Genomic DNA, 26,599 nt, shown 5'->3' with positions numbered 1-26,599 from the left:
GGGTACTCTGGGGCGCAGCACCTCTACCGCTGCCAATAACAATGATCTTGCGGCGAATCCGTCACAGAGACTTAAAGCAGGCCGCCTGCTGAAGAGGATACCGGGGTTATGGCAGCCATAACAATAACCCTCTTCAAAGACCTGCCGTATAATGATGGGTGTCCATAAGTGGTTAATACTGCTTTAATAAATGCTACTAAATACACTGAGATTTTCTACCTAGCCACTAGAGTAAGCAGTAAAGGGAAGAACCAGATTTGTCTTTATAGTATCTCCTTACACGTAAAGGGTGGCAATTTTTGCTGACATATCGCCCATCTGTAGTCGTCTCATCCCAGACCAAGGAACCATTTTGGAAGTACTTTTGTTTCCTATTACAGTAGAGAAGGTTAAAATTATAGATGCTCAAAAAAAACAAAGAAATAACTACAGATAATTTAAATATGTTCAAGTCACTGACCTAAACTAATAAAACGAATATGCAGATTAGAAAGTCAGTGTTGTCAGAACTCCTGGTCTCCATACTTATTTCAGGTAGGTGCCTCAGAATGTACTGAATTCCCTAGAATAGCCTGGCAAATAGCATTTTCAGGAGAAGTCTACAGCAATTATGTCTCTTCAGCACAGGGTCCCTTTAACCACTTGCCTACTGGGCACTTTTACCCCCTTCCTGCCCAGGCCAATTTTCAGCTTTTAGTGCTGTTGCACTTTGAATGGCAATTGCGGTCATGCAACACTGTACCAAATCACAACTGTTATAATTTTTTCACACAAATAGAGCTTTCTTTTGGTGGCATTTAATCACCACTGGGTTTTTTATTTTTTTGATAAACTGATAGAAGACAAACATTTTGAAAAAAAACCCCAAAAACACTTAGTTTGTTATAAAATTTTGCAAACAGGTAATTTTTCTCCTTCACTGATGGGGCAGCACTGATGGGCACTGAACTGTACTGATAGTCAGTGTACATGTCCCTTTTATCACAAGCCGGTTATCGGCTCTCTTCTCCTCATGCTGTCAGCATGCGGAATAGGTGGTGATAACCAGCTTCTGGTTACATCTGTAATCAGCTGTGATTGGACACAGCTGATCATGTGATAAAGAGCCACTGATTGGCTGTTTACTTCAATCTGTGATCAGCACGGTCCAGAGGACACTGCAATCACAGAGTGTGCCGGGTGTGATCATGGGATGCCATCATTCAGCTAACGCAGGGACGGCAAGTGGTTAAAGTGCATACATCCAAAATGACACAAATGTATTACAGATAAAAAAATCTTTTAGAAGGCCACGGGCATTATTTCAATTACAGTTCTGATGTAATTGGCACAACAAATCTTGTCTTAGTCATTACTTGGGCTGGCTTCTTCAGTGTAGGGGAGGTGCTGGCATTCTGCTGATGCTAGTACCCAAACCTAACTACTTGAAGACCAGGCCTATTCTGACATTTCTCTCATACACCTAAAAATCTGTATTTTTTGCTAGAAAATTATTTAAAACCTCCAAAAACTTTTTTTTTTTAACCTCTCTGGCGGTTTTCCAGAGTGTGGCTCGGGGTTAAATTTCGGCACCATTAGCGGTAACCCCAAGCCACACTCGGGATTACATCTCAGGATCCTGGTGCAGTGTTACTTACCTTGTCCCCAGGATCCTGCGATATCCCCCCACTGTGTCTGCGGGCTGTGTCCTCTGCCCGAAGCCTCTCTGTGGCGGGCTCCGTCCCCTGCGAGCGTCGCGACGCACGGGGGGCGGAGCCCAGAGGCAAATTCAAAAAAGTGAAAATTCATAACATACTGTAATCTTACAGATTACATTACTGTATGAAATCATTTCATATCCTTTTGTCCCCAGTGCTTTGTCAAATGCCCTTCATTCAGTTTATATGATATGATACTGTTCTTTCTGCCTGGAAACTGGAGATTGTCCGTAGCAACCAAAAAGTGTCCTATTACCTCAAAAGTGGTTTTAGACCAACTTACTCGGGCAGGGGTTGTCCACAAAAATTTGAAAAAGGTATGGACATGTTGGCTAGATAATACCACGGCAACTGATGCAGTAACCAATTCCTAGATTAACACTATATTGACCCAACTACTCATGTTACATTATCCTGTTGGAACCAATTTGAACACAGATTCTCCTGAACTGAACCTCTCCCCACATTGGGGTTATAGTATAAGTTAGTTTATGTTGTATGTTGTGCCCTGTTGCGGTATGTTGCCGCATCAGAAGAACTGCCCCTGCGTGGGCTAATTTTGTATGCTAATGAAAAATTTAAAAAAAAGATTTTGCAAAAAAAAAAAGTGGTTTTAGACCAGCTAGAAAATAGCAGTAAAATTAGAACACTTGCAGAATTGAGCGATAGTGAATTGTGGTGAAATTTATATTATGCTATTTTTTTATATTTATTTATATTCATTATAATTTATGATTTTGTGTTTCAAACTTCATCATACCCGGGATATCTACTAGACTCTTGGTGGACAGATCTAAGTGTGTTATTGCCAAGAATTACAGGCCTACAATATAGAACGCCAAATTTCTATGCAAAATAATTGTACTGCTTTGAGGCACAAAAATCTGAAATAATCATACCGCCAGGGAGGTTAAAAGCAGAGCCCCTACAGAATAAAATGTTGTGCAGTGGTTTTTCAAATGCAATTTTTTTTTGGAAAAAATGCCCTTTACTGCATTTAATGCACAAAAACACAATATAATATCCAATTGTTTGGTAGAATATAAATGATGATGTTATGGCAAATAGATGCCAAACATGTCACACTTTTAAAATTGTGCATGCCCGTGGAACGGTGACAAACTCCGTACATTATATTATCCATAGGCGATGCTTTAAAAGCTTTACAGGTTACCACTAGATTTACACAATGCCACATCCCTTGTGACAGCAAGTGGCAGTGACAGGTCCTCTTTACTGAGACATCTGGGGTCTATTAGAACCCCATATCTCGAGACTGCTCTTAAAAACTTCAGACACGTGGCCAAATTCAGGCATGTGTCTAAAGATACATGTAACTACTACTCTCTTACCGCTAGTACAAAACTTAGATGAAAATGCTATTTTAGGTCCACCTGAGTAAACAGGATACAATTTCCAGTTTCAGCCATGTGTCTAAACATCAGTTTCTTAATGACTACCAAATATGTTGCTTCATATCACAGTCAAGTCTTTATAAAATGTTAAGTAGCAGATGAGCATTTCTTACTTTGTTTTGTACACCATACGTCGAGGTAATGGCCCAAGAATTCTTTCCATCATCACCAAGTGTTCCAGGTTGCTATGGGTCTATAAAAAAAAAAAAGAAAGAGCAGAGAAAATGTACTGTTAATCCCGGTGTTTAATATGGTTATGATGGCTTAGAAGCAATTAGCTGAAGTTGACAGGGTAGCAAATGTTCAATTTACCACACAGTTTTGACTGGTTCTTTTAACCACTTCAGGGCCCACACCCATACAACCCCCTATAGACCAAAAAATGTTTATTTTAAAAAGTTCAATGACGTTTTTGGGCCCAGTGTCCACAACTGGTTAAGTTATGATTATGTCTGCTAGTCATTATAAGCCAAAGAGCCAAACTTAAGTACATTGACACTATGGAGGGGTTTACAAGTGTTCTCAATAATACTGGAGAGAGGAAATCTGTTTAAACTGTAAAAGGACAGGAAGAGCTGAAACCGCCGGGTAAAAAAAAGATTTCTATACGCTTTGTTACTGCTAATGAATAGCATCCAACATCTGGAGGTAAATTTTTCTTATTGTATTCTGTGCCCTGTGATCGGGGTGGGGTTGCTTGCTCTGCACCTCGTCCATTAAGAAAACATCTTGCATTCAGTTTAATGAAAGGTGTTTTGTAATTACACTAGATGGAAAGGAGAAGCAGATTAGCAGTAGGATCTACGCTCGTCCAATCCCACAACATAGAATATTAGCGTTCCCGCAGCCCTCCAAATGTTAGATACCGATAATAGGAGGCAACTATGCTGGCCAAAACCAACTTCTAAAAATTGTTTATCCTAACCATACAGTACAGGACACAGGCGACGTATTCACAGACCCTGGGTTTCAGGCTCATTCCTTCAGGGGATTGGACATTGGTAAGCTTTTGAGGACATGCCCACAGGGCACCTCCCCTCTAACCCCACCCAACAAGTCCTCAGTCTGGTGCTAGTGTCCTAAGGAGATGGACCTCCTCTCCTTCACGGAAAACACACCATTAACCTTTTTTTTTTTTATCTCCCAATCAACTCCTCACTGTCTTCTTATACAGTACATAGAAGCAGTGCATCTAAATTGCCAAAGCCTCAGTACACCTTGGGAGCTGCATCTGGACCCCATGCTGTGGGAAAAGCCTTTAATTTTGCTTCAGACACTGGATCCGGCATGGGTGCTCACCTTGTAGTCAGCCACAGGGTGCTATATGGGTCCAGGGCTGTGATCCATTCCTACGGATTCCAGTCCCTGAAGAACCTCATTGGGAATATGCCCATCGTGACAGGCAAAGCCTCAACTTTATATACAGTGCAGTGCCGTGGGCAGGGTCACCCTATATGCTTCTAACCATTACTGTTACTAGAGTGTGGAGCTGCATGATTAATCGTTTAAAAAAAAAAAAAAAAAAAAAAATCAATCTCGATTCAACCCCCCTCATGATCTTAATCAGGCATTTCCACGATTCTATGTAAACAGTGCAGAGCCAGTCTCTGCTCAGAGCTGTCAAAAAAAAAAGTTTATAAACATTGTATCTCATCTCTATCTCCAAGCGCTGACCAATGCACCATTTAGTTCTTTTAGTTCAAAGGAATGAACGTCTGTCTGTAAACGAGGAACGTTTAACCACTTAAAGACTCAGGCCACTTTCACACTTGTGCGACTTGGGACTGCAGTTGCATGGCAAGTCGTACCCCACGATTTCCTATGAGTACCATTCATAACGCTGCGACCTCAAGTCGCACCGACTTCAAGGTATTCTCTGTACTACTTTGGTCCGACTGATGCAAGTTGAGGTCCATAGATCTTATATTTACACAGGCATTCCCTGAAATACCCTCTACCATATGGACAAAGCTGATCACATGGTAAAGGGCTGCTGTGATTGCCCCTTCACCCCGAGATCTGTATTCAGCTGTGTCCAAAAGGACACAGCTGTCACAGAGCGCGCTCGATGTGCGCACGTGGGGGGAGGTCCATGGACTTTTTTAAGCCATAGCGTGAGCAGAAAGTGATTAATACAGCCATCTCAAACTCTCTACCTCTTCCCACAATTCTCTACCAAGGCTGGATCCAGATATGCCTGCCCCAGACAAGGCAGACAGAAGGGAATGAAGAGTACATTGAGGCAGTAATGGAGGAAGCTGCAGAGGATTATTCTCCCACAGAATGCTGCTATATTTAAGAAAGGTTCACACAGCATGCTTGCTAACGTGCAAAAGCTCACTACTGCCATCTATAAAAGGCATTGTGCAGCTCAATTCTTCTCCATCTCTCCAAGCACCTTTGGGTACAAGGCCTGCAAAATCTTTCAAACCATTCCATATGTGATGGATTACGCCAAACAGGATTTTTACTTCCCCTAAAGTCCTTACTGAACTCTTAACCAGTGGGAAAAAAAAGTGGTCTATTCTTGTCGTTGAATCTGCTGTCTCAGCCCTAAACATCTCACTGTACTGATTGAAGATGTTCCTCCTTTAAAGATTCTGAAGATAAAAAGTTTGAGAAGCTCGCAAAGGCTCTTTACTCTTGTAGGCCAAGCCCAGCTCTAGCTGAAATTTCAGTATGGACTAGGGCAATAAATAACCAACCTGACCTTTTTTTTTTTTGCCCTTTAATACAGCAACTACCTTCCGCACTTCGTGTGGAAGCCCTAGAGCCTAGAATGGGTTGTAAATTTCCAAAATGGCACTAACCTCTATTCATATGCACAGAAGGCTCAAAGCCTAGAGAGCTAAAGCTGCCTGTAAAAAGCACCTCACATGTATGCCTTTTCAAAGGCCACATCTATTTGGAGAGGCACTTGAAAAACTCAAAGAATTCACAGGAGGGAAGGTTTTACTCCCACAGCAGAAGATCCCAAAACCTCCTCAAAACACAGACTGCTCTATCCAGTCGAAGTTCAAAAACCTAAGTTCAGTCCATCCTTTTGATGTACGACTTGGGCCACAAAGCCTAGCAAGTCTTCCTCACAACCCTCTTCTCAATGAAGAGCAAAAAGTTTTGATCGACCAATTATCTGCTAATTGTGCCACATCCTAAATTCAAATTTGAAGCAAAAGGAAATCCCCTAGTGGACTTTAAAGGCACTTTCAAAAAAACATTTGGAAGAATATATAAAGTAAATAACAGTTTATTTATTACAAAAAATCATCGAGTGAATATCACACAATCACATAATTAAAAACACGGAATGCAGTTCCATAGATACAACACTAGTAATACCAATACGTTAGTACCCGACGCGTTTCGGAGTTACTTATGCCTCCTTCTTCAGGGGTGATTGTAGGGTTTACAATAGAATTATCTATATGGGAAATGGTATATATAACATAAACATAGTAAGTACACAATAGAAATCATAAACAGAAAACCTATAATTGTATAAATCTGTATAAATATATTTTTCTGTTTATACTTACAATGGTATCTATAGATATTGGTTTATGCATTCCAGAAAGGGTTTAAAAGAACATAAATGTACTGACACATACTGCCCGTCAGACGCATTCCCCGGTCATAGTGTGTAGAGCTTTAGTAGAGTATAGCAAAAATATTCATATAGCCACTGTCAAGGTGGAAATGGATAGGTATGAATATATGAAGTAATTTATTCTTCCTTCCAATGGAAAGAGAGGCCCATTAATCGAGGGCGTATAGCAGTTTAGATCTGAGATCACACTGGGGCCGAATGTGTGTCCTGTAAGTCATGAAAATATATATATAAAAAAATGTGCATGCATATGAACAGCCAGAGTAGTACATGGAAAGTCCAAAAAAGTGTATCCTACCTGGTCCGCCTATAGTATGGAGGACAGTGGCTGATGGTGGGTGTGAATCAGGTAAGGCCCAGATCACTGGAGAGTCAACATGGAAATAGAAAATATATCACTACCCTGATTGATAAAGAAAGAAAGGGGGAGGGGGAGGGGGGGGGGGGGGGGGAGGAAGGAAAAGAAACAGAGACAAGAGGAAAGGAGGGGCAAGGGAAGGGGGGGAAAAAGAAAAAACAACGGGGGGGGGGGGGGGGGAAGGGGGGGGGGAGGAAAGGGGGAAAGGGAAGGGGGGGGGGGAGAGGAAGGGAAGGGGGGGGGGGAAAAAAAGGGGGGGGGGGAAGAGAGGGGGGGGGAAACGGGGTTTTTTGGGAATGGGAAGTAGGAGGGGAAGAGGGAAAAACAAGGAGGGGGGGGGGGGGGGGAAGAAAAACAGAAAGGGAAGGGAAATGGGGGGAAAAAGGGGAGAAAGGGAAAATGAAAGGGAGGGGAATAAAGAAAGAAAGTAGGCGAAAAAACCGAGAACAGGAGAAAAGTAAAGGACATCCAAGTAGCAGAAATGGCTTGTGATTTTCGTGGAGAAAAGACTGGATCGTTAAGTGTATTGTAAAGGAAAGAGGAACCATAGGACATAGCAGGTGACCGATGAAGTAAATAGAGTAAACGTATTGGTATTACTAGTGTTGTATCTATGGAACTGCATTCCGTGTTTTTAATTATGTGATTGTGTGATATTCACTCGATGATTTTTTGTAATAAATAAACTGTTATTTACTTTATATATTCTTCCAAATGTTTTTTTGAAAGTGCCTTTAAAGTCCACTAGGGGATTTCCTTTTGCTTCAAATTTGAATTTAGGATGTGGCACAATTAGCAGATAATTGGTCGATCAAAACTTTTTGCTCTTAATTTAATTGGTAGTAGATACCGCTCCCCGCATCAGACCGACAATTATCTGTGCATGGCCATCCAGAACTCTGATTGAGTACTCTGGACCGCCAAAAATCTACCTTTTTGTCTTTCATCTCTCTTAGTTTTAATAATATTATACACTTTTCCTTAAAGTACTCTTCTATTTGTTAATAGACAAAAATGACTAACTTTACGGGTGATGGATGGGAAACACTGATGGAGGGCTACTTAAAAGACTTTGGAGACAAGGAATCTGTTGACTCCGAGATATCTTCTCTTTTCTCCAGACTTTCTAAAACTCTGGAGAAAAAAATCACTATTTTACTGGCATGTCAAATCATTCCAGGACTACATTAAAGAAGACATCAACCCTGCAGGATTGCGAGTCCAGATCTTCCCGACATTGGAGGGCCTGGACTCGGAATTCAAAAGCAGATGGGAACAGGCACTACGGGCATGTTCACAAAGCCTGATGGAAATTCTGATTGAGGAATACAAAAAGAGATCCAACATCCTAGACTCAGACATTGTAATTCTCTGCAACAAGCTACAGCAATTAAAAATGCAGAGATCACTTACTAACAAAGAAGATAGACTGAAAACACACTTAGAAACATTCAACAAGGATGTACTCATCAAAAAAAGACAAACTCATCCGCGACAGGAATGCGTTTAAAGATGGAAGGGCTTATAGATGGACCCAAAATAGGACTAATCAGAATAGAAACCACCAATATCAGGGACACCAAATCAACCCCTCACAATCCACCCCTAATCCACCCCAAATCCACACCCAAACACTCCAGAAATCCAACATGGGACACAGTATTAAACGCACATTCCGGGGTGACCCCAATGAGGGGCAACAAGCAAAGAAACTAACCCTTGAAATTCCTAAAAAAACCTATCCCCCCACAGGTACACAGGAACCAATTCCTAAAACACTTAATGCACAGAGCAATATACACACCCCGATAAGGGATACGAATCCCCAATCAAACCCCTCGACAGTCACAACATTGGACACAATTTCCAATGACCCATCTTTTTTAGAGAAAATCCTGATGGGTGTACAACCCACACAATCCAACCCCAATACCTACACTCAAATAGCACTTTAACTGTCCCTGACACTGATCAAGAATCGAAACCCAACAGTCTCAATATCATCAACCTTTCATCATATAGACTCTCCCATGACGAAACCAATGTCCTGCAAAAAGGCTTAAACTTTTGCCCTAATCAAAATTTGGACAAGTTTGAGATCTATAAGGATCTGCAACTGTTTATACGTAAGCTTATTCTAAAAAAACTATACCACAAGCAGGAAAGACCCACTAATTTGACGCCACAGGAACACCAAGCATTAGAGCAACTGGTATCCCTTCTTGACGAGAACGATCCAACTGATCTCATAGATGAAATTAATCTATCTCAAATACTAGATTCCATCGAAAGACCTAATGAACCCCCGAAGGGAAATACCTCCACACTTAAAAAGAAGTCTGATTTCTGCCCTGCGCCAAGTATCCATCCGAACGCAGCAGCCTTTTTAAGGTTAGTTGGCAAAAAATTGGATAAATTAAGAATTTACAACAAATCCGTACGGTCGATATACTATACATTGTGCCACTCTGGGACATAAATAAAACTGTTGTTATCTATTCTGTATATTGCACTATATGACACTTAAGATTATTAATGTCTAGATCATATGTATATATACCTGGTGTCATGTATGACTCTTATCCATGTAACATGCCTTCCAGCTGCACATCCCTTATATCTGTATGTAATTACCGTTTTTGCTATATGTCCCTCCTTTAGGTTACCTTCCTAACCCGTATCATACTGCCCACCAGTTCTGCTTCTCCGCTATAGCAACAAAATTCAGCATACTATTACTTTTATCTTTGTCTTTTATTAGATGCACATAATATGTGCTTTAACTCATTTGCTTATTGGTCCTACATTACGATCTGCCATCCGCCCGGCACGAAAAGAGCCGCCTGAGTCTGGACTCATGGCGGCGCTGTGTGAGGTACAGTATTTACTGTCCTCCATCTTGCGACCCCAACGGACATGCGCAATCCGTTGGGGAAGCTAGACGTGCCGGCGGGTGCAGTGGGCGTGGCCACGCCTCATGACGTCGGCGCACGCACGCGCTGTGGGAGCCTGGCGGCGCGCACTCCACCCGGGGGGCCGGCTAGAGTGTGTCCGTCCCTCCCTAACCATAATCAGCTGTTGCCTCTTTTCATCAACAGCTGATGGATGGGGAGGGCTTTATATGTCCAGCTTTAGCTCACACCAAGCGTCATCTGCTGCAGACAGGACGCTATTGGTGTGAGCTGCTGTGTTATACGGTTAGTAACTTATTACATATTTATGGACTTAGACTTCTTTATTGACATCCCCAGCCATTACCCTATCTGTTACCTGTCTTGCTCTATTTACTTCATCGGTCACCTGCTATGTCCTATGGTTCCTCTTTCCTTTACAATACACTTAACGATCCAGTCTTTTCTCCACGAAAATCACAAGCCATTTCTGCTACTTGGATGTCCTTTACTTTTCTCCTGTTCTCGGTTTTTTCGCCTACTTTCTTTCTTTATTCCCCTCCCTTTCATTTTCCCTTTCTCCCCTTTTTCCCCCATTTCCCTTCCCTTTCTGTTTTTCTTCCCCCCCCCCCCCCCCCCCCCCCCCCCCCCCCCCCCCCCCCCCCCCCCCCCCCCCCCCCCCCTCCTTGTTTTTCCCTCTTCCCCTCCTACTTCCCATTCCCAAAAAACCCCGTTTCCCCCCCCCTCTCTTTCCCCCCCCCCCCTCCCTTCCCCCCTTTCCTCCCCCCCCCCGTTGTTTTTTCTTTTTCCCCCCCTTCCCTTGCCCCTCCTTTCCTCTTGTCTCTGTTTCTTTTCTTTTCCTTCCTTCCCCCCCCCCCCCCCTCCCCCTTTCTTTCTTTATCAATCAGGGTAGTGATATATTTTCTATTTCCATGTTGACTCTCCAGTGATCTGGGCCTTACCTGATTCACACCCACCATCAGCCACTGTCCTCCATACTATAGGCGGACCAGGTAGGATACACTTTTTTGGACTTTCCATGTACTACTCTGGCTGTTCATATGCATGCACATTTTTTTATATATATATTTTCATGACTTACAGGACACACATTCGGCCCCAGTGTGATCTCAGATCTAAACTGCTATACGCCCTCGATTAATGGGCCTCTCTTTCCATTGGAAGGAAGAATAAATTACTTCATATATTCATACCTATCCATTTCCACCTTGACAGTGGCTATATGAATATTTTTGCTATACTCTACTAAAGCTCTACACACTATGACCGGGGAATGCGTCTGACGGGCAGTATGTGTCAGTACATTTATGTTCTTTTAAACCCTTTCTGGAATGCATAAACCAATATCTATAGATACCATTGTAAGTATAAACAGAAAAATATATTTATACAGTTTTATACCATTATAGGTTTTCTGTTTATGATTTCTATTGTGTACTTACTATGTTTATGTTATATATACCATTTCCCATATAGATAATTCTATTGTAAACCCTACAATCACCCCTGAAGAAGGAGGCATAAGTAACTCCGAAACGCGTCGGGTACTAACGTATTGGTATTACTAGTGTTGTATCTATGGAACTGCATTCCGTGTTTTTAATTATGTGATTGTGTGATATTCACTCGATGATTTTTTGTAATAAATAAACTGTTATTTACTTTATATATTCTTCCAAATGTTTTTTTGAAAGTGCCTTTAAAGTCCACTAGGGGATTTCCTTTTGCTTCAAACTCTTCTCAATGAAGAGGCACCCTCAGTGCCAAGAGTGGAGCGATGTCTGTTACAATATGCGCCTCTTGGTCACAACTAGAGATGTGAATGTTGGGGTAAAAAAAAAGTGTGGAATATCTTCTTTTACAATGATAAACAATAGATCTATGACATGGTATTCAAACTATATAACATGAAGACGTTAATGAAAAATTTCTGAGACTTTATGTATTGCAAGTTCTCTCAGCTGACAAGCAAATCCTGGAAATACAGTTCAAGTAACACTACTTACTCAATGCAGTTCTCAAACAAGAGAAATATTAATTTCTACCACTAGGGGGCACTGCAGGGGAAAGGCTCCAGTTTAGTTTGCCCGTGGGCACCATCTAGCACCGCCTACAGTTGGGCGATTGTTGGAATACAGTAGATCAGTGGTCTCCAAACTGCGGACCTTTGCTTGTCATTATCCGGCCCTTGGGGCACTGTTCCTCTCACGGATACAGAACACTATTCCTCCCACTGACACCGATTGGGCATTATTCCTCCTACTGACACCAATAATGGGGTATTACTCCTCCCACTATCAATGACTGGGTACTCTTCCTCCTACTGACACCAACGATGGGGCACCATTTCTCACACCAATGTCCAGCCCCCCTAAGGCCTCATACACACTGATAGCTCAGGTCGGAGCCACTGTACTAACCGTCAAATGTTTGTACAACAATCTCCCCTGCTGAGTTATTGTGTTTAAAGGAATTTAAAAGGGGGGCATTTAAAGGGAGGATAGAGAATGCACCTTTACCAAGTAGGAAATATTTGATGTCTACAGACTCAAAGAGGATGCAAATTATCTACAGTCAATGATGCTGTGCAACAGCCAAGATGTCCCAAGAAGAGAATGATGCACAGCATCTACCAGAGTTCCAAAAGGGAGAATCATTAGGGCTTAGCTGAGCAAACTGTATTTTCAATATGCAGGACTGGAGGTACTCATATTGGCTTACTCCAAGGAGCGAGCAAGCCAGCATTTTGTCCTCAACCCAAACTTTTCTCTAGGGCACTGCCACCACTTGCCCACTCCATCTTAAGGTCCATCTGCAAGAAAGGGAGAACAAGTAACCTGGAAGAATTATTTTTAGGATATCTAATTAGAGACCTCTGCATCACGCTCTTCACCTTTTCTGGAAGGAATGGAAAATAAGTGAAAGATGAGAGAAAGATATACAGTATAAACACTGTTCCTGTCATTTTACAGGTAGTAAGATCCCTCATTAAGGTGTGCGCTGTCAGAGTGTAGTGTCTACCGCTTTTTTCATGAGGAGAACTCTAGGAGGTCCAAACCCAGAACATATAGGCAACATTAACCCAAGACTACAGTATTTCCCTCCTACTGGCACACTACAGCCCCCCAGAGTATGTGACAGACCAATATTTTAGCGATTCTTAAAATTTCTCACTATCTGCCAAATGCAAACATTTCTAACTAGTTTAATTAGTAGCTTACCTGGAAGAGCGTGTAGCCAGTGTAATATTCGAACAGGATACATCCTAAGCTCCACACATCACATGGCTGAGACCAGCCCAGCTCTACAAAAAAACAAAGTTATTTCAAAATGTCATGCGTGCAATACAACCATGCAATGCAGTTTTACATCATGTCAGTGTCAATATGTTAAGATCACAACAGCACATGCACTTACTAGCTGCCCTCTTTTTTTTTTTACAGTACTTATCTAAATACAGATCAGTCTGCCAAAGAGCACTTTTCATTAAAGCTTAAGTCTTGATGAAGGTGCCTGATTTTTGTTGGCTGTTTTCCCATCTTCCTGTCATGAATCAATTTTATCATTAAGGCTACTTTCACACTGGGGTGGGGGTCCGTTAGCGCTAAAGCGCAGCTCGTTCTAACAGCACTTTACTGTTGTTTAAGCGGTGGCTTTTCGGTTGCTAGCGGGGCATTTTTAGCCCCCTAGTGGCTGAATAAAGGTTTAAAAAGTGCCCGCGTTGCGGCAATTCCAAAGCGCTTTTCAGGCGCTTTATATGCACTGCCCATTCATTTCAATGGGCAGGGGCGGTGTAGGAGCGCTCCTACACCGCCTGAAAGATGCTGCAAGACTTTATTCCCATCCCGCAAGTGCACCACCCCAGTGTGAAAGCACTTGGGCTTTTACACTGGGGAGGTATGAGAGGCGCTTTTCAGGCACTATTTTTAGCGCTAAAACGCCTGAAAAGCTCCTCAGTGTGAAAGGGGTCTTAAAAGATCTGATGCTTATACATTTGTTTGGCGCCCTTATTAGTCCGTCTACATGTGGATTCTCAATCTGGGTGACCACTCCTTCCCAAGGGCCCCCTTCCTCTGCATTTTGTGTTGAGCTGTAGAACTAGACCTATTAAGCCCAAGTATTGACATTAGACAACTGAAAGCTTGTGTCCAGCACCTTGCTTCCACCTTGTTTATGAATCATGACTGCCTGGATTCTTGAACTGTGCGATTCTCCGCAGATTGCACAGATATTCAAGCTAATATTCAGGTGCAACAAACGTTCGCAAGTCACTGACCATCCTGATCTGACAATCACGCCAGCATATATGCCACAGTTCTACATATAGGCAGCACAATTAGGACAGTGGCACAAGCCCTATTTTCCAGCCAGCGCTATATCTGCTGTGATAAATTTTAATTGAATGCTGCTGCCAGTTTTACCATCTGCCTTAACTGTCCAGTAGCCAGTCTGCCACCAAAAAAAAATTATTGCACATAAGTAAAAGTGTATAAGCTATAAGAAACACTTAAATCTGTATCTGCCACAACTTTTTACATAATTTGGTAGTGCTTGGGCAACATCTACGATCACCGTTATTCTTGGGTCCATAACCTCTGGGACATGAAGATGGTACTCACCCAAAATAACCTCGGGTGGGCGATAGTGACGTGTAGCCACGATCGTAGTATGGTATTCATGATCAAACGTGGCACTTCCAAAGTCTACTAGACGGATACTGGAATTTTTTATACGTTTCTCTTCACACTTCTGCAAGAACAAAGAAATAATGTGGATTAGTTTTTATCCAAACTCCTAAAATGTACATGAAAGAATATTTAACATATTATGGGTGCTATGCCTGTATATTTTATTATAGGAAAATATTAAAACATTTTACAAAGAGTGAAAAACAGCAGTAAAAACTTGGAAACTGCCTGAAGGTTTACTGCAAGCTCATGGAGGAAAATGAATTCAACCAATACTGTGCTGTTGCCTTTAAAGATAGTAAAGCCCAGCTTCAGCCAGGTTTTTCCCCCTCCCCATTTCTGTTAGAATGTTGAAAGTTACTTCTGTCAGATTTTTATTGTACCAGTGACACCCTGAGATGGGGAGCTTCAGGACATGAAGGGAGGGGAAATGTCCCTAAAAAGGGATGCAGACACCAAAACGACCCTTAGGTCTATACACCTACCTATGTGTTTGTTACCACAAAGCATGGCAGAGCACATTACAATTAATGGCACTTTCATTGTGATGTCAAACTAGATAAACGTACCTGCATAGCAGTGGGCTACTATGCAGTTAATGCCACTGTGTGGGGAAAAATGGTCTACATTTTTAATGCATTGGAAGCCTGTTCAAATGTATGGAATGCCCAAGTATTAACACACATTTATTGCACTACTATAGAATTTCTAATCCTATCCCACTTCAGCTCTCACATCTTATGCACCAGAACTTTTTATACTTCTGCTATAGGCCTATTGATTCGGTAATAACTTTGCGTTAACTTAACCACTTGCCGACCAGCCGCCGCAATTTTACTGCGGCAGAATTGCACGGCTGGGCGAAACGACGTTATGAAACGTTGCTTCGCCCTGTGGCCACTAGGGGCGCCCGCTGCTCGCCCCTGGAGCCAATGCGAGTGCCCGGTGGTCGCGATCACCATCGGGCTCCCACAATCGCTGCTGACAGACCGAGAACCAGGATCTGTGAGTGTAAACAGAGTTTCCGGTTCTCTGAGGGGAGAAGTGACTGATCGTCTGTTCATACACAGTATGAACAGCGATCTGTCATCTCCCCTAAACAGTCCCCTCCCCCCTTCAGTTAGAACAGAGAGGGAACACAATTAACACCTTGATCGCCCCCTAGTGGTAACCCCTTCCCTGCCAGTGACATTTTTACAGTAATCATTGCATTTTTATAGCACTGATCGCTGTAAAGATACCAATGGTCCCAAAAATGTGTCAAAAGTGTCCGCCATAATGTCGCAGTCCCGATAAAAAAAAAAAAAAATGCCATAAAACTATCCCCTATTTTGTAGACGCTATAACTTTTGCGCAAACCAATTTATATGCTTATTGTGATTTTTTTTTTACCAAAAATATGTAGAAGAACTGAGGAAAATTGTTTTAATATATTTTTGGTGGTTATTATAGTAAAAAATATTGCGTTTTGTTCAAAATGGTCACTCTTTTTAGGTTTATAGTGCAAAAAATAAAAACCCGCAGAGATGATCAAATACCACCAAAAGAAAGCTCTATTTGTGGGAAAAATAGGATTTTTTTTATAACAGCTTACCTGTAAAATCCTTTTCTTGGAGTACATCATGGAACACAGAGCCTTAAGTATTTAAACAATGGGTTATAGCCTACCGTCAGGTGTTGACACTGGTAAACCCTAATTAAGGAAGTTTACTCCCCTATATAACCCCTCCTCCTTTCAGGAGCACATCAGTTTTTGTAGCAAAGCAATATACTTGTATCCCAAAAAAGAGGGGAGGGACCCATGTCCTATGATGTACTCCAAGCTGTTATAAAAATCCTATTTTCTTTATTGTACATCATGGGACACAGAGCCTTAAGTATTTACTTAACGGGACGTCCCATAGCAATCCCACATGGGTGGGAGAAAACAACCCGCAGGGACACCCAGACTTGAGAGCTTATACTGCTGCCTGCAGCACACTGCACCCGAAGGCGATATCCTCATACCTCCTTACATCCACCTGATAAAATTTGGTGAATGTATGCACCGAAGACCAAGTTGCTGCCTTACAGATCTGAGCCATGGAGGCCTGATGACGCACTGCCCAAGAAGCACTGACCTGGTAGAATGCGCCTTAACTTGAAACGGGGGAATCTTACCCCTTCAATCATAAGTTTGAATTATAACTTGCCGAATCTACTTAGCAACAGTGGATTTCGACGCTGCCTGTCACTTCTTAGTACCCTCCGGCAGAATAAATAAGACCTCAGTCTTACGAATCTGAGCAGTTTTCTTTAAATAGCTTTTCACTGCTCTCACCACATCAAGACAATGTAGTGACTTTTCTTCCCTGGAATATGGTTTTGGAAAAAAAACGATGGCAGGACAATATCCTGGTTCAGGTGAAAACCTGAAATGACTTGGCAAAAAGCCTAGATGAGGGCTTAACACCACTCTGTCCTCATGAAAAATCAAATATGGCTCTTTACAAGAGAGAGCAGCTAATTCCGAAACCCTCCCTGCTGAGGATATAGCAACCAAAAATACCAACTTCCTTGTCAGAAGGATTAGGGGAATCTGTTGTATTGGTTCAAATGGCTGTTTCTGTAACACAGACAAAACTAAGTTTAAGTCCCAAGGGTTCAAGGGAGGTTTGACAGGTGGATTAAGCCGCATCACCCCTTGTATAAAGCCCCGGACTAAAGAATGTGTAGCAAGTGGTTTTTGAAATAAGACCGATAAAGTTGAGACTTGGCCTTTAATAGTACTCAAGGCCAATTTCATTTCTACCCCTAATTGTAGAAAGGCAAGAATTATGTCTATGATATATCTCCGAGGGTGCCAACCCTTGGATTCACACCAGGAAACGTAAGCCAGGGCCGATCCTAGGGTCACAAACGCCTGGGTGCAGAAATATTTCTGGTGCCCCCACGTGGGCATGGTCATCTTACCAACTCCTCCCCTTTACAAATGTTTCTATGGCAATGAAAACACAGAGATGTTCCCCTAAGAACTCTTTGTTACCCTGGGATCCTCCCATGATCTTTTAACAAAGAAAATACAGGAAGAGCGTACACTAATGAGACCTGCAGCGGAGTCTCTCTGATGCACACAGAGAGGGCCTCTGTTAGAAAGAGACTGGGGACACGGTACAGGAGGTGGTCAGAGACTGGGGACACGGTACAGGAGGTGGTCAGAGACTGGGGACACGGTACAGGAGGTGGTCAGAGACTGGGGACACGGTACAGGAGGTGGTCAGAGACTGGGGACACGGTACAGGAGGTGGTCAGAGACTGGGGACACGGTACAGGAGGTGGTCAGAGACTGGGGACACGGTACAGGAGGTGGTCAGAGACTGGGGACACGGTACAGGAGGTGGTCAGAGACTGGGGACACGGTACAGGAGGTGGTCAGAGACTGGGGACACGGTACAGGAGGTGGTCAGAGACTGGGGACACGGTACAGGAGGTGGTCAGAGACTGGGGACACGGTACAGGAGGTGGTCAGAGACTGGGGACACGGTACAGGAGGTGGTCAGAGACTGGGGACACGGTACAGGAGGTGGTCAGAGACTGGGGACACGGTACAGGAGGTGGTCAGAGACTGGGGACACGGTACAGGAGGTGGTCAGAGACTGGGGACACGGTACAGGAGGTGGTCAGAGACTGGGGACACGGTACAGGAGGTGGTCAGAGACTGGGGACACGGTACAGGAGGTGGTCAGAGACTGGGGACACGGTACAGGAGGTGGTCAGAGACTGGGGACACGGTACAGGAGGTGGTCAGAGACTGGGGACACGGTACAGGAGGTGGTCAGAGACTGGGGACACGGTACAGGAGGTGGTCAGAGACTGGGGACACGGTACAGGAGGTGGTCAGAGACTGGGGACACGGTACAGGAGGTGGTCAGAGACTGGGGACACGGTACAGGAGGTGGTCAGAGACTGGGGACACGGTACAGGAGGTGGTCAGAGACTGGGGACACGGTACAGGAGGTGGTCAGAGACTGGGGACACGGTACAGGAGGTGGTCAGAGACTGGGGACACGGTACAGGAGGTGGTCAGAGACTGGGGACACGGTACAGGAGGTGGTCAGAGACTGGGGACACGGTACAGGAGGTGGTCAGAGACTGGGGACACGGTACAGGAGGTGGTCAGAGACTGGGGACACGGTACAGGAGGTGGTCAGAGACTGGGGACACGGTACAGGAGGTGGTCAGAGACTGGGGACACGGTACAGGAGGTGGTCAGAGACTGGGGACACGGTACAGGAGGTGGTCAGAGACTGGGGACACGGTACAGGAGGTGGTCAGAGACTGGGGACACGGTACAGGAGGTGGTCAGAGACTGGGGACACGGTACAGGAGGTGGTCAGAGACTGGGGACACGGTACAGGAGGTGGTCAGAGACTGGGGACACGGTACAGGAGGTGGTCAGAGACTGGGGACACGGTACAGGAGGTGGTCAGAGACTGGGGACACGGTACAGGAGGTGGTCAGAGACTGGGGACACGGTACAGGAGGTGGTCAGAGACTGGGGACACGGTACAGGAGGTGGTCAGAGACTGGGGACACGGTACAGGAGGTGGTCAGAGACTGGGGACACGGTACAGGAGGTGGTCAGAGACTGGGGACACGGTACAGGAGGTGGTCAGAGACTGGGGACACGGTACAGGAGGTGGTCAGAGACTGGGGACACGGTACAGGAGGTGGTCAGAGACTGGGGACACGGTACAGGAGGTGGTCAGAGACTGGGGACACGGTACAGGAGGTGGTCAGAGACTGGGGACACGGTACAGGAGGTGGTCAGAGACTGGGGACACGGTACAGGAGGTGGTCAGAGACTGGGGACACGGTACAGGAGGTGGTCAGAGACTGGGGACACGGTACAGGAGGTGGTCAGAGACTGGGGACACGGTACAGGAGGTGGTCAGAGACTGGGGACACGGTACAGGAGGTGGTCAGAGACTGGGGACACGGTACAGGAGGTGGTCAGAGACTGGGGACACGGTACAGGAGGTGGTCAGAGACTGGGGACACGGTACAGGAGGTGGTCAGAGACTGGGGACACGGTACAGGAGGTGGTCAGAGACTGGGGACACGGTACAGGAGGTGGTCAGAGACTGGGGACACGGTACAGGAGGTGGTCAGAGACTGGGGACACGGTACAGGAGGTGGTCAGAGACTGGGGACACGGTACAGGAGGTGGTCAGAGACTGGGGACACGGTACAGGAGGTGGTCAGAGACTGGGGACACGGTACAGGAGGTGGTCAGAGACTGGGGACACGGTACAGGAGGTGGTCAGAGACTGGGGACACGGTACAGGAGGTGGTCAGAGACTGGGGACACGGTACAGGAGGTGGTCAGAGACTGGGGACACGGTACAGGAGGTGGTCAGAGACTGGGGACACGGTACAGGAGGTGGTCAGAGACTGGGGACACGGTACAGGAGGTGGTCAGAGACTGGGGACACGGTACAGGAGGTGGTCAGAGACTGGGGACACGGTACAGGAGGTGGTCAGAGACTGGGGACACGGTACAGGAGGTGGTCAGAGACTGGGGACACGGTACAGGAGGTGGTCAGAGACTGGGGACACGGTACAGGAGGTGGTCAGAGACTGGGGACACGGTACAGGAGGTGGTCAGAGACTGGGGACACGGTACAGGAGGTGGTCAGAGACTGGGGACACGGTACAGGAGGTGGTCAGAGACTGGGGACACGGTACAGGAGGTGGTCAGAGACTGGGGACACGGTACAGGAGGTGGTCAGAGACTGGGGACACGGTACAGGAGGTGGTCAGAGACTGGGGACACGGTACAGGAGGTGGTCAGAGACTGGGGACACGGTACAGGAGGTGGTCAGAGACTGGGGACACGGTACAGGAGGTGGTCAGAGACTGGGGACACGGTACAGGAGGTGGTCAGAGACTGGGGACACGGTACAGGAGGTGGTCAGAGACTGGGGACACGGTACAGGAGGTGGTCAGAGACTGGGGACACGGTACAGGAGGTGGTCAGAGACTGGGGACACGGTACAGGAGGTGGTCAGAGACTGGGGACACGGTACAGGAGGTGGTCAGAGACTGGGGACACGGTACAGGAGGTGGTCAGAGACTGGGGACACGGTACAGGAGGTGGTCAGAGACTGGGGACACGGTACAGGAGGTGGTCAGAGACTGGGGACACGGTACAGGAGGTGGTCAGAGACTGGGGACACGGTACAGGAGGTGGTCAGAGACTGGGGACACGGTACAGGAGGTGGTCAGAGACTGGGGACACGGTACAGGAGGTGGTCAGAGACTGGGGACACGGTACAGGAGGTGGTCAGAGACTGGGGACACGGTACAGGAGGTGGTCAGAGACTGGGGACACGGTACAGGAGGTGGTCAGAGACTGGGGACACGGTACAGGAGGTGGTCAGAGACTGGGGACACGGTACAGGAGGTGGTCAGAGACTGGGGACACGGTACAGGAGGTGGTCAGAGACTGGGGACACGGTACAGGAGGTGGTCAGAGACTGGGGACACGGTACAGGAGGTGGTCAGAGACTGGGGACACGGTACAGGAGGTGGTCAGAGACTGGGGACACGGTACAGGAGGTGGTCAGAGACTGGGGACACGGTACAGGAGGTGGTCAGAGACTGGGGACACGGTACAGGAGGTGGTCAGAGACTGGGGACACGGTACAGGAGGTGGTCAGAGACTGGGGACACGGTACAGGAGGTGGTCAGAGACTGGGGACACGGTACAGGAGGTGGTCAGAGACTGGGGACACGGTACAGGAGGTGGTCAGAGACTGGGGACACGGTACAGGAGGTGGTCAGAGACTGGGGACACGGTACAGGAGGTGGTCAGAGACTGGGGACACGGTACAGGAGGTGGTCAGAGACTGGGGACACGGTACAGGAGGTGGTCAGAGACTGGGGACACGGTACAGGAGGTGGTCAGAGACTGGGGACACGGTACAGGAGGTGGTCAGAGACTGGGGACACGGTACAGGAGGTGGTCAGAGACTGGGGACACGGTACAGGAGGTGGTCAGAGACTGGGGACACGGTACAGGAGGTGGTCAGAGACTGGGGACACGGTACAGGAGGTGGTCAGAGACTGGGGACACGGTACAGGAGGTGGTCAGAGACTGGGGACACGGTACAGGAGGTGGTCAGAGACTGGGGACACGGTACAGGAGGTGGTCAGAGACTGGGGACACGGTACAGGAGGTGGTCAGAGACTGGGGACACGGTACAGGAGGTGGTCAGAGACTGGGGACACGGTACAGGAGGTGGTCAGAGACTGGGGACACGGTACAGGAGGTGGTCAGAGACTGGGGACACGGTACAGGAGGTGGTCAGAGACTGGGGACACGGTACAGGAGGTGGTCAGAGACTGGGGACACGGTACAGGAGGTGGTCAGAGACTGGGGACACGGTACAGGAGGTGGTCAGAGACTGGGGACACGGTACAGGAGGTGGTCAGAGACTGGGGACACGGTACAGGAGGTGGTCAGAGACTGGGGACACGGTACAGGAGGTGGTCAGAGACTGGGGACACGGTACAGGAGGTGGTCAGAGACTGGGGACACGGTACAGGAGGTGGTCAGAGACTGGGGACACGGTACAGGAGGTGGTCAGAGACTGGGGACACGGTACAGGAGGTGGTCAGAGACTGGGGACACGGTACAGGAGGTGGTCAGAGACTGGGGACACGGTACAGGAGGTGGTCAGAGACTGGGGACACGGTACAGGAGGTGGTCAGAGACTGGGGACACGGTACAGGAGGTGGTCAGAGACTGGGGACACGGTACAGGAGGTGGTCAGAGACTGGGGACACGGTACAGGAGGTGGTCAGAGACTGGGGACACGGTACAGGAGGTGGTCAGAGACTGGGGACACGGTACAGGAGGTGGTCAGAGACTGGGGACACGGTACAGGAGATGGTCAGAGACTGGGGACACGGTACAGGAGATGGTCAGAGACTGGGGACACGGTACAGGAGATGGTCAGAGACTGGGGACACGGTACAGGAGATGGTCAGAGACTGGGGACACGGTACAGGAGATGGTCAGAGACTGGGGACACGGTACAGGAGATGGTCAGAGACTGGGGACACGGTACAGGAGATGGTCAGAGACTGGGGACACGGTACAGGAGATGGTCAGAGACTGCAGTTCCTATGGATGTTAGTAAATAATGGCCGATCGGCCCTCTCACCTGACCCAGCAACAACGGTTCCTCTGATCAGGAGTCAGCTCACTCTGAATTGCCCATGGCGACTCCGCTGGGTAGAGCCCAGATCTATATTCTGGCAATGACTCAATTTCTTTCTCCACCAGGGATGGCGCCAGGCTGTGTGGCTTTCCCTCTGGTGGCGCAGGGCAGCGGGGTTCTCTCTGACGGTGTTCTCTCAGCACTGCCCTCTCCCTCTGGAGTCCTGGGTGCACTTCCCTGAAAGCTTTCCCGTGCTCCTTGTTCTCTCTCTCCCATTCAGCTGAGCATGCTGTGTGGGCTGCAGTTTGTGTTACAGTGGGGCTGCCAGTCCTTGGGACTACATGTCCCACAATCCTCCTCTTTGCTCCTTTTTTTCTTCCCTGGCAGATATGAAGGCGGGGAAAGAAACAGTGTGCCGCTCACTAGTACAGCAGCGCCCAGGACAACCCACCCCCCCTGCATTAGTACAGAGCCCTCCAGGACAACCCACCCCCCTACATTAGTACAGACCCCCCAGGACAAATCACCCCCCCTACATTAGTACAGAGCCCCCCAGGACAAATCACCCCCCCCTACATTAGTACAGAGCCCCCCAGGACAAATCACCCCCCCTACATTAGTACCAACCCCCCCAGGACAACTCACCCCCCCTACATTAGTACAGACCCCCCCCCAGGACAACTCACCCCCCTACATTAGTACAGACCCCCCCCAGGACAACTCACCCCCCCTACATTAGTACAGACCCCCCCAGGACAACTCAACCCCCCTACATTAGTACAGAGCCCCCCCAGGACAACTCACCCCCCCTACATTAGTACAGAGCCCCCCCCAGGATAAACCACCCCCCCTACATTAGTACAGAGCCCCCCCCAGGATAAACCACCCCCCCTACACCAGTACAGACCCCCCAGGACAAACCACCCCCCCTACACCAGTACAGACCCCCCCGGACAAACCACCCCCCCTACACCAGTACAGACCCCCCCCAGGACAAACCACCCCCCCTACACCAGTACAGACCCCCCCCAGGACAAACCACCCCCCCTACACCAGTACAGACCCCCCCAGGACAAACCACCCCCCCTACACCAGTACAGACCCCCCCAGGACAAACCACCCCCCCTACATTAGTACAGACCCCCCCCAGGACAAACCACCCCCCTACACTAGTACAGACCCCCCCAGGACAAACCACCTCCTCTACATTAGTACAGACCCCCTCAGGAAAAACCACCCCCTTACATTAGTATAGATCCCCCAGGACAAACCACCCCCCTAAATTAGTATAGACCCCCCCAGGACAAACCACCCCCCTACATTAGTATAGACCACCCCCAGGACAACCCCCCCCCCCACATTAGTATAGACCCCCCAGGACAAATCACCCCCCCCCCCTCCATTAGGCTAATTAAAAACACCCGGGCGGCAGCTGGAGAGGACGGTGTGCAGCCGCGCCGCCCAGGTGGAGAACAGAGCTCAGGCTTGGGCAGCAGGCAGGACTCGGGGTAACACACAGGAGAAGTGGAACACGTCGGGCTCGGGCAGCTGGCGACTTAAGTAGTCCGCCTGTCAATTCTCTACTCCCGGAATGAAGATTGCAGAAAGACATGGAACATTCCTTTCTGCCCAAGTTAGAATATGGTTCACCTCTCTCTGCTGAGAGACTTTTGGTGCCCACTTGGTGATTGATATAGGCCACAGCTGTGGCATTGTCGGATTGAATCCTGACAGGACAATCCCGTAACCTGAAAGTCCAGGCCTTTAGAGCCAGGTGTACTGCCCAAATCTCTAGGATATTGATGGGCAAGCTTCTGTTGGTTCTTGACCACTGTCCTTGAACAGTTGTCTTTTCTAATACTGTTTCCCCAGCCTGAAAGACTGGCATCCGTTGTTACCACTTTCCAGATGACTGGTCTGAAGGATTTTCCTTTAGCAGATTCTGGGTTAATAACCAAGTGAGGCTTTGGGCCACTCTTGGGGACAGCCGCATTGGCTTGTCTAAAGCTTGAATTGTTTTGTTCCAAGCAGACAGGATACTGTTTTGCAATAGTCTTGAATGGAACTGGGCATAGGGAACTGCTTCGAATTAAGCTACCATGGTTCCTAGCAACCTCATGCAGAGGCGAATGGAGGGATTGCCTTTTGACCTGACCCTCCGCACCAGTTCTCCCTATGGAGTTTTTACCTGAGGCAAGAACACCTTTCCTGGGCTGTATCTATGATCAGACCCAAGTACTCCAGCCTTCTTAGCGGTATTAAGGAAGATTTCTCTAGGTTGAGAATCCAACACAAACTTTTCAGATAGTTGGTTGTAGTGCATACGCTTTGCTCCAGACAAGTCACTGATTGATCTATAAGTAATACATCGTCTAGGTACGCTACGATTGTTATGCCCTGTGCCCTTAATCTGGCTAGAGGTGGGGCCAGCACTTTGGTGAATACCCAAGGTGCTGTGGCTAGCCCGAAGGGCAGGGCTACAAATTGAAAATGCTGCTGTTCTACCTCGAACCGCAGAAACTTTTGATGAGCAGGAAATATAGGGACATAGGGACATGCAGATATGCATCCCTGATGTCGATTGATGCCAGCAGTTCTCTTCCAAAAAGGATAGAAACTACCCACCTGATTGTCTCCACATTACCAAGCATGTTGCATAAAGCTGCAAGTGTATAGTAGTCTGGGTGTAGGAAATCTTCCGCAGCCTGTTCTAATACCTCCCGGTTGTGCCTCTGGGCATATCAGGATCTGACTGGGGTACAGACAGAGGAACAGGAGAAGGGGCTTAGCGTTTTGTAGCCCTGTAGAGATATGGCTGCAATAACGCTGTTAGTTGTCCAGGAAATTGCGGCATAGAGGCAAAAAAAGTAAATAAAAAATAAAATCTTCATTTGTCAGGTAAGCCACTTGTGTGCCTGAAATTTATCAGAGTCAGATGCAGAGACCGGTGATAAAATCAATCCTGCTCCAGTGCAACTGAAGCATGGTCACTGTGAGGTCGAGTGTTATAGGGGGGTCTTTGACAGGGCAAGTTTTCGCGATGGCTCCCCTTGCAACTGGTTTCCACCATAGATACTGGTGAGGGTATTCCCCTGTGGGGTACTCATGGAGTAGGGTGAAAAATATAAGGCAAGCGTGTCTGGAAAGTAGTATGCAGCAACATGGGTGTAGAAAAACCCTCGCAAGGGTGGGAGGAAGTGCCGAGTATATTATAAGGGCTGTAGGCATTAAAGTGTGTGTGGCATGATGTAACACCTGGTCAACCACCTGAAACTAAGATCTGAGTGGATGAGTTTTTTGTGCAAAGTTTGAAAAGTTTACACTGTGAAGTGAATACATTCCAAACAAAATCTTGGCGAGCGCACAGGTGTGAGGAGGGGGAGCCGAGTGCATACAAGTTTGAGGAGGGCTGACTGGAGGACTGCTCAGTGCTTACTGTGGACTGATCTGGAGACAAGTTGTTAGACCTACCCGAGACTCTTCGCAATCCAGCCATGTGCATGAGAGCCTCGGCTCTCCAAGAACTCTCCCTCCTCACTAGCTGATTAATCATGTCATCTGTCAATCACAACCATTAGCAACGGAGTGAGCAGATGAGGAGAGAGGGGGGACAGGGTCGAGCCGTGGTTGTGTGTGAATAGACACGCAGAGCAGCGGCTTGGGAGCACGCCTCCATATCAGGTGGCTTTTTGTAGGGGCAATTTACAGGAGGAGG

The 26,599-nt window shown here is 47.2% G+C and overlaps 1 protein-coding gene across 7 annotated transcripts in view; it reads right to left on the bottom strand.

Annotated features, from left to right (window-relative positions):
* CLK3 (CDC like kinase 3) overlaps window positions 1-26,599 on the bottom strand; it is a 66,065-nt gene that overhangs the window by 3,161 nt on the left and 36,305 nt on the right. For all 7 annotated transcript variants that reach the window (XM_073619005.1, XM_073619000.1, XM_073619002.1 and 4 more), the window contains exons 10-13: window positions 14,609-14,738; window positions 13,211-13,293; window positions 3,226-3,305; window positions 281-371 (exon numbers count right to left, since the gene is read on the bottom strand). In XM_073619005.1, coding sequence (XP_073475106.1) covers window positions 281-371; window positions 3,226-3,305; window positions 13,211-13,293; window positions 14,609-14,738 — 384 coding nt within the window. The remainder of the gene's footprint in view (window positions 1-280; window positions 372-3,225; window positions 3,306-13,210; window positions 13,294-14,608; window positions 14,739-26,599) is intronic.

The sequence above is a fragment of the Aquarana catesbeiana genome, linkage group LG03 (assembly GCF_042186555.1).
Source record: "Aquarana catesbeiana isolate 2022-GZ linkage group LG03, ASM4218655v1, whole genome shotgun sequence".
Lineage (NCBI taxonomy): Eukaryota > Metazoa > Chordata > Amphibia > Anura > Ranidae > Aquarana > Aquarana catesbeiana.
Note: the sequence above shows the minus strand (reverse complement) of the source record. Positions and strands in the feature narration are given on the sequence as shown.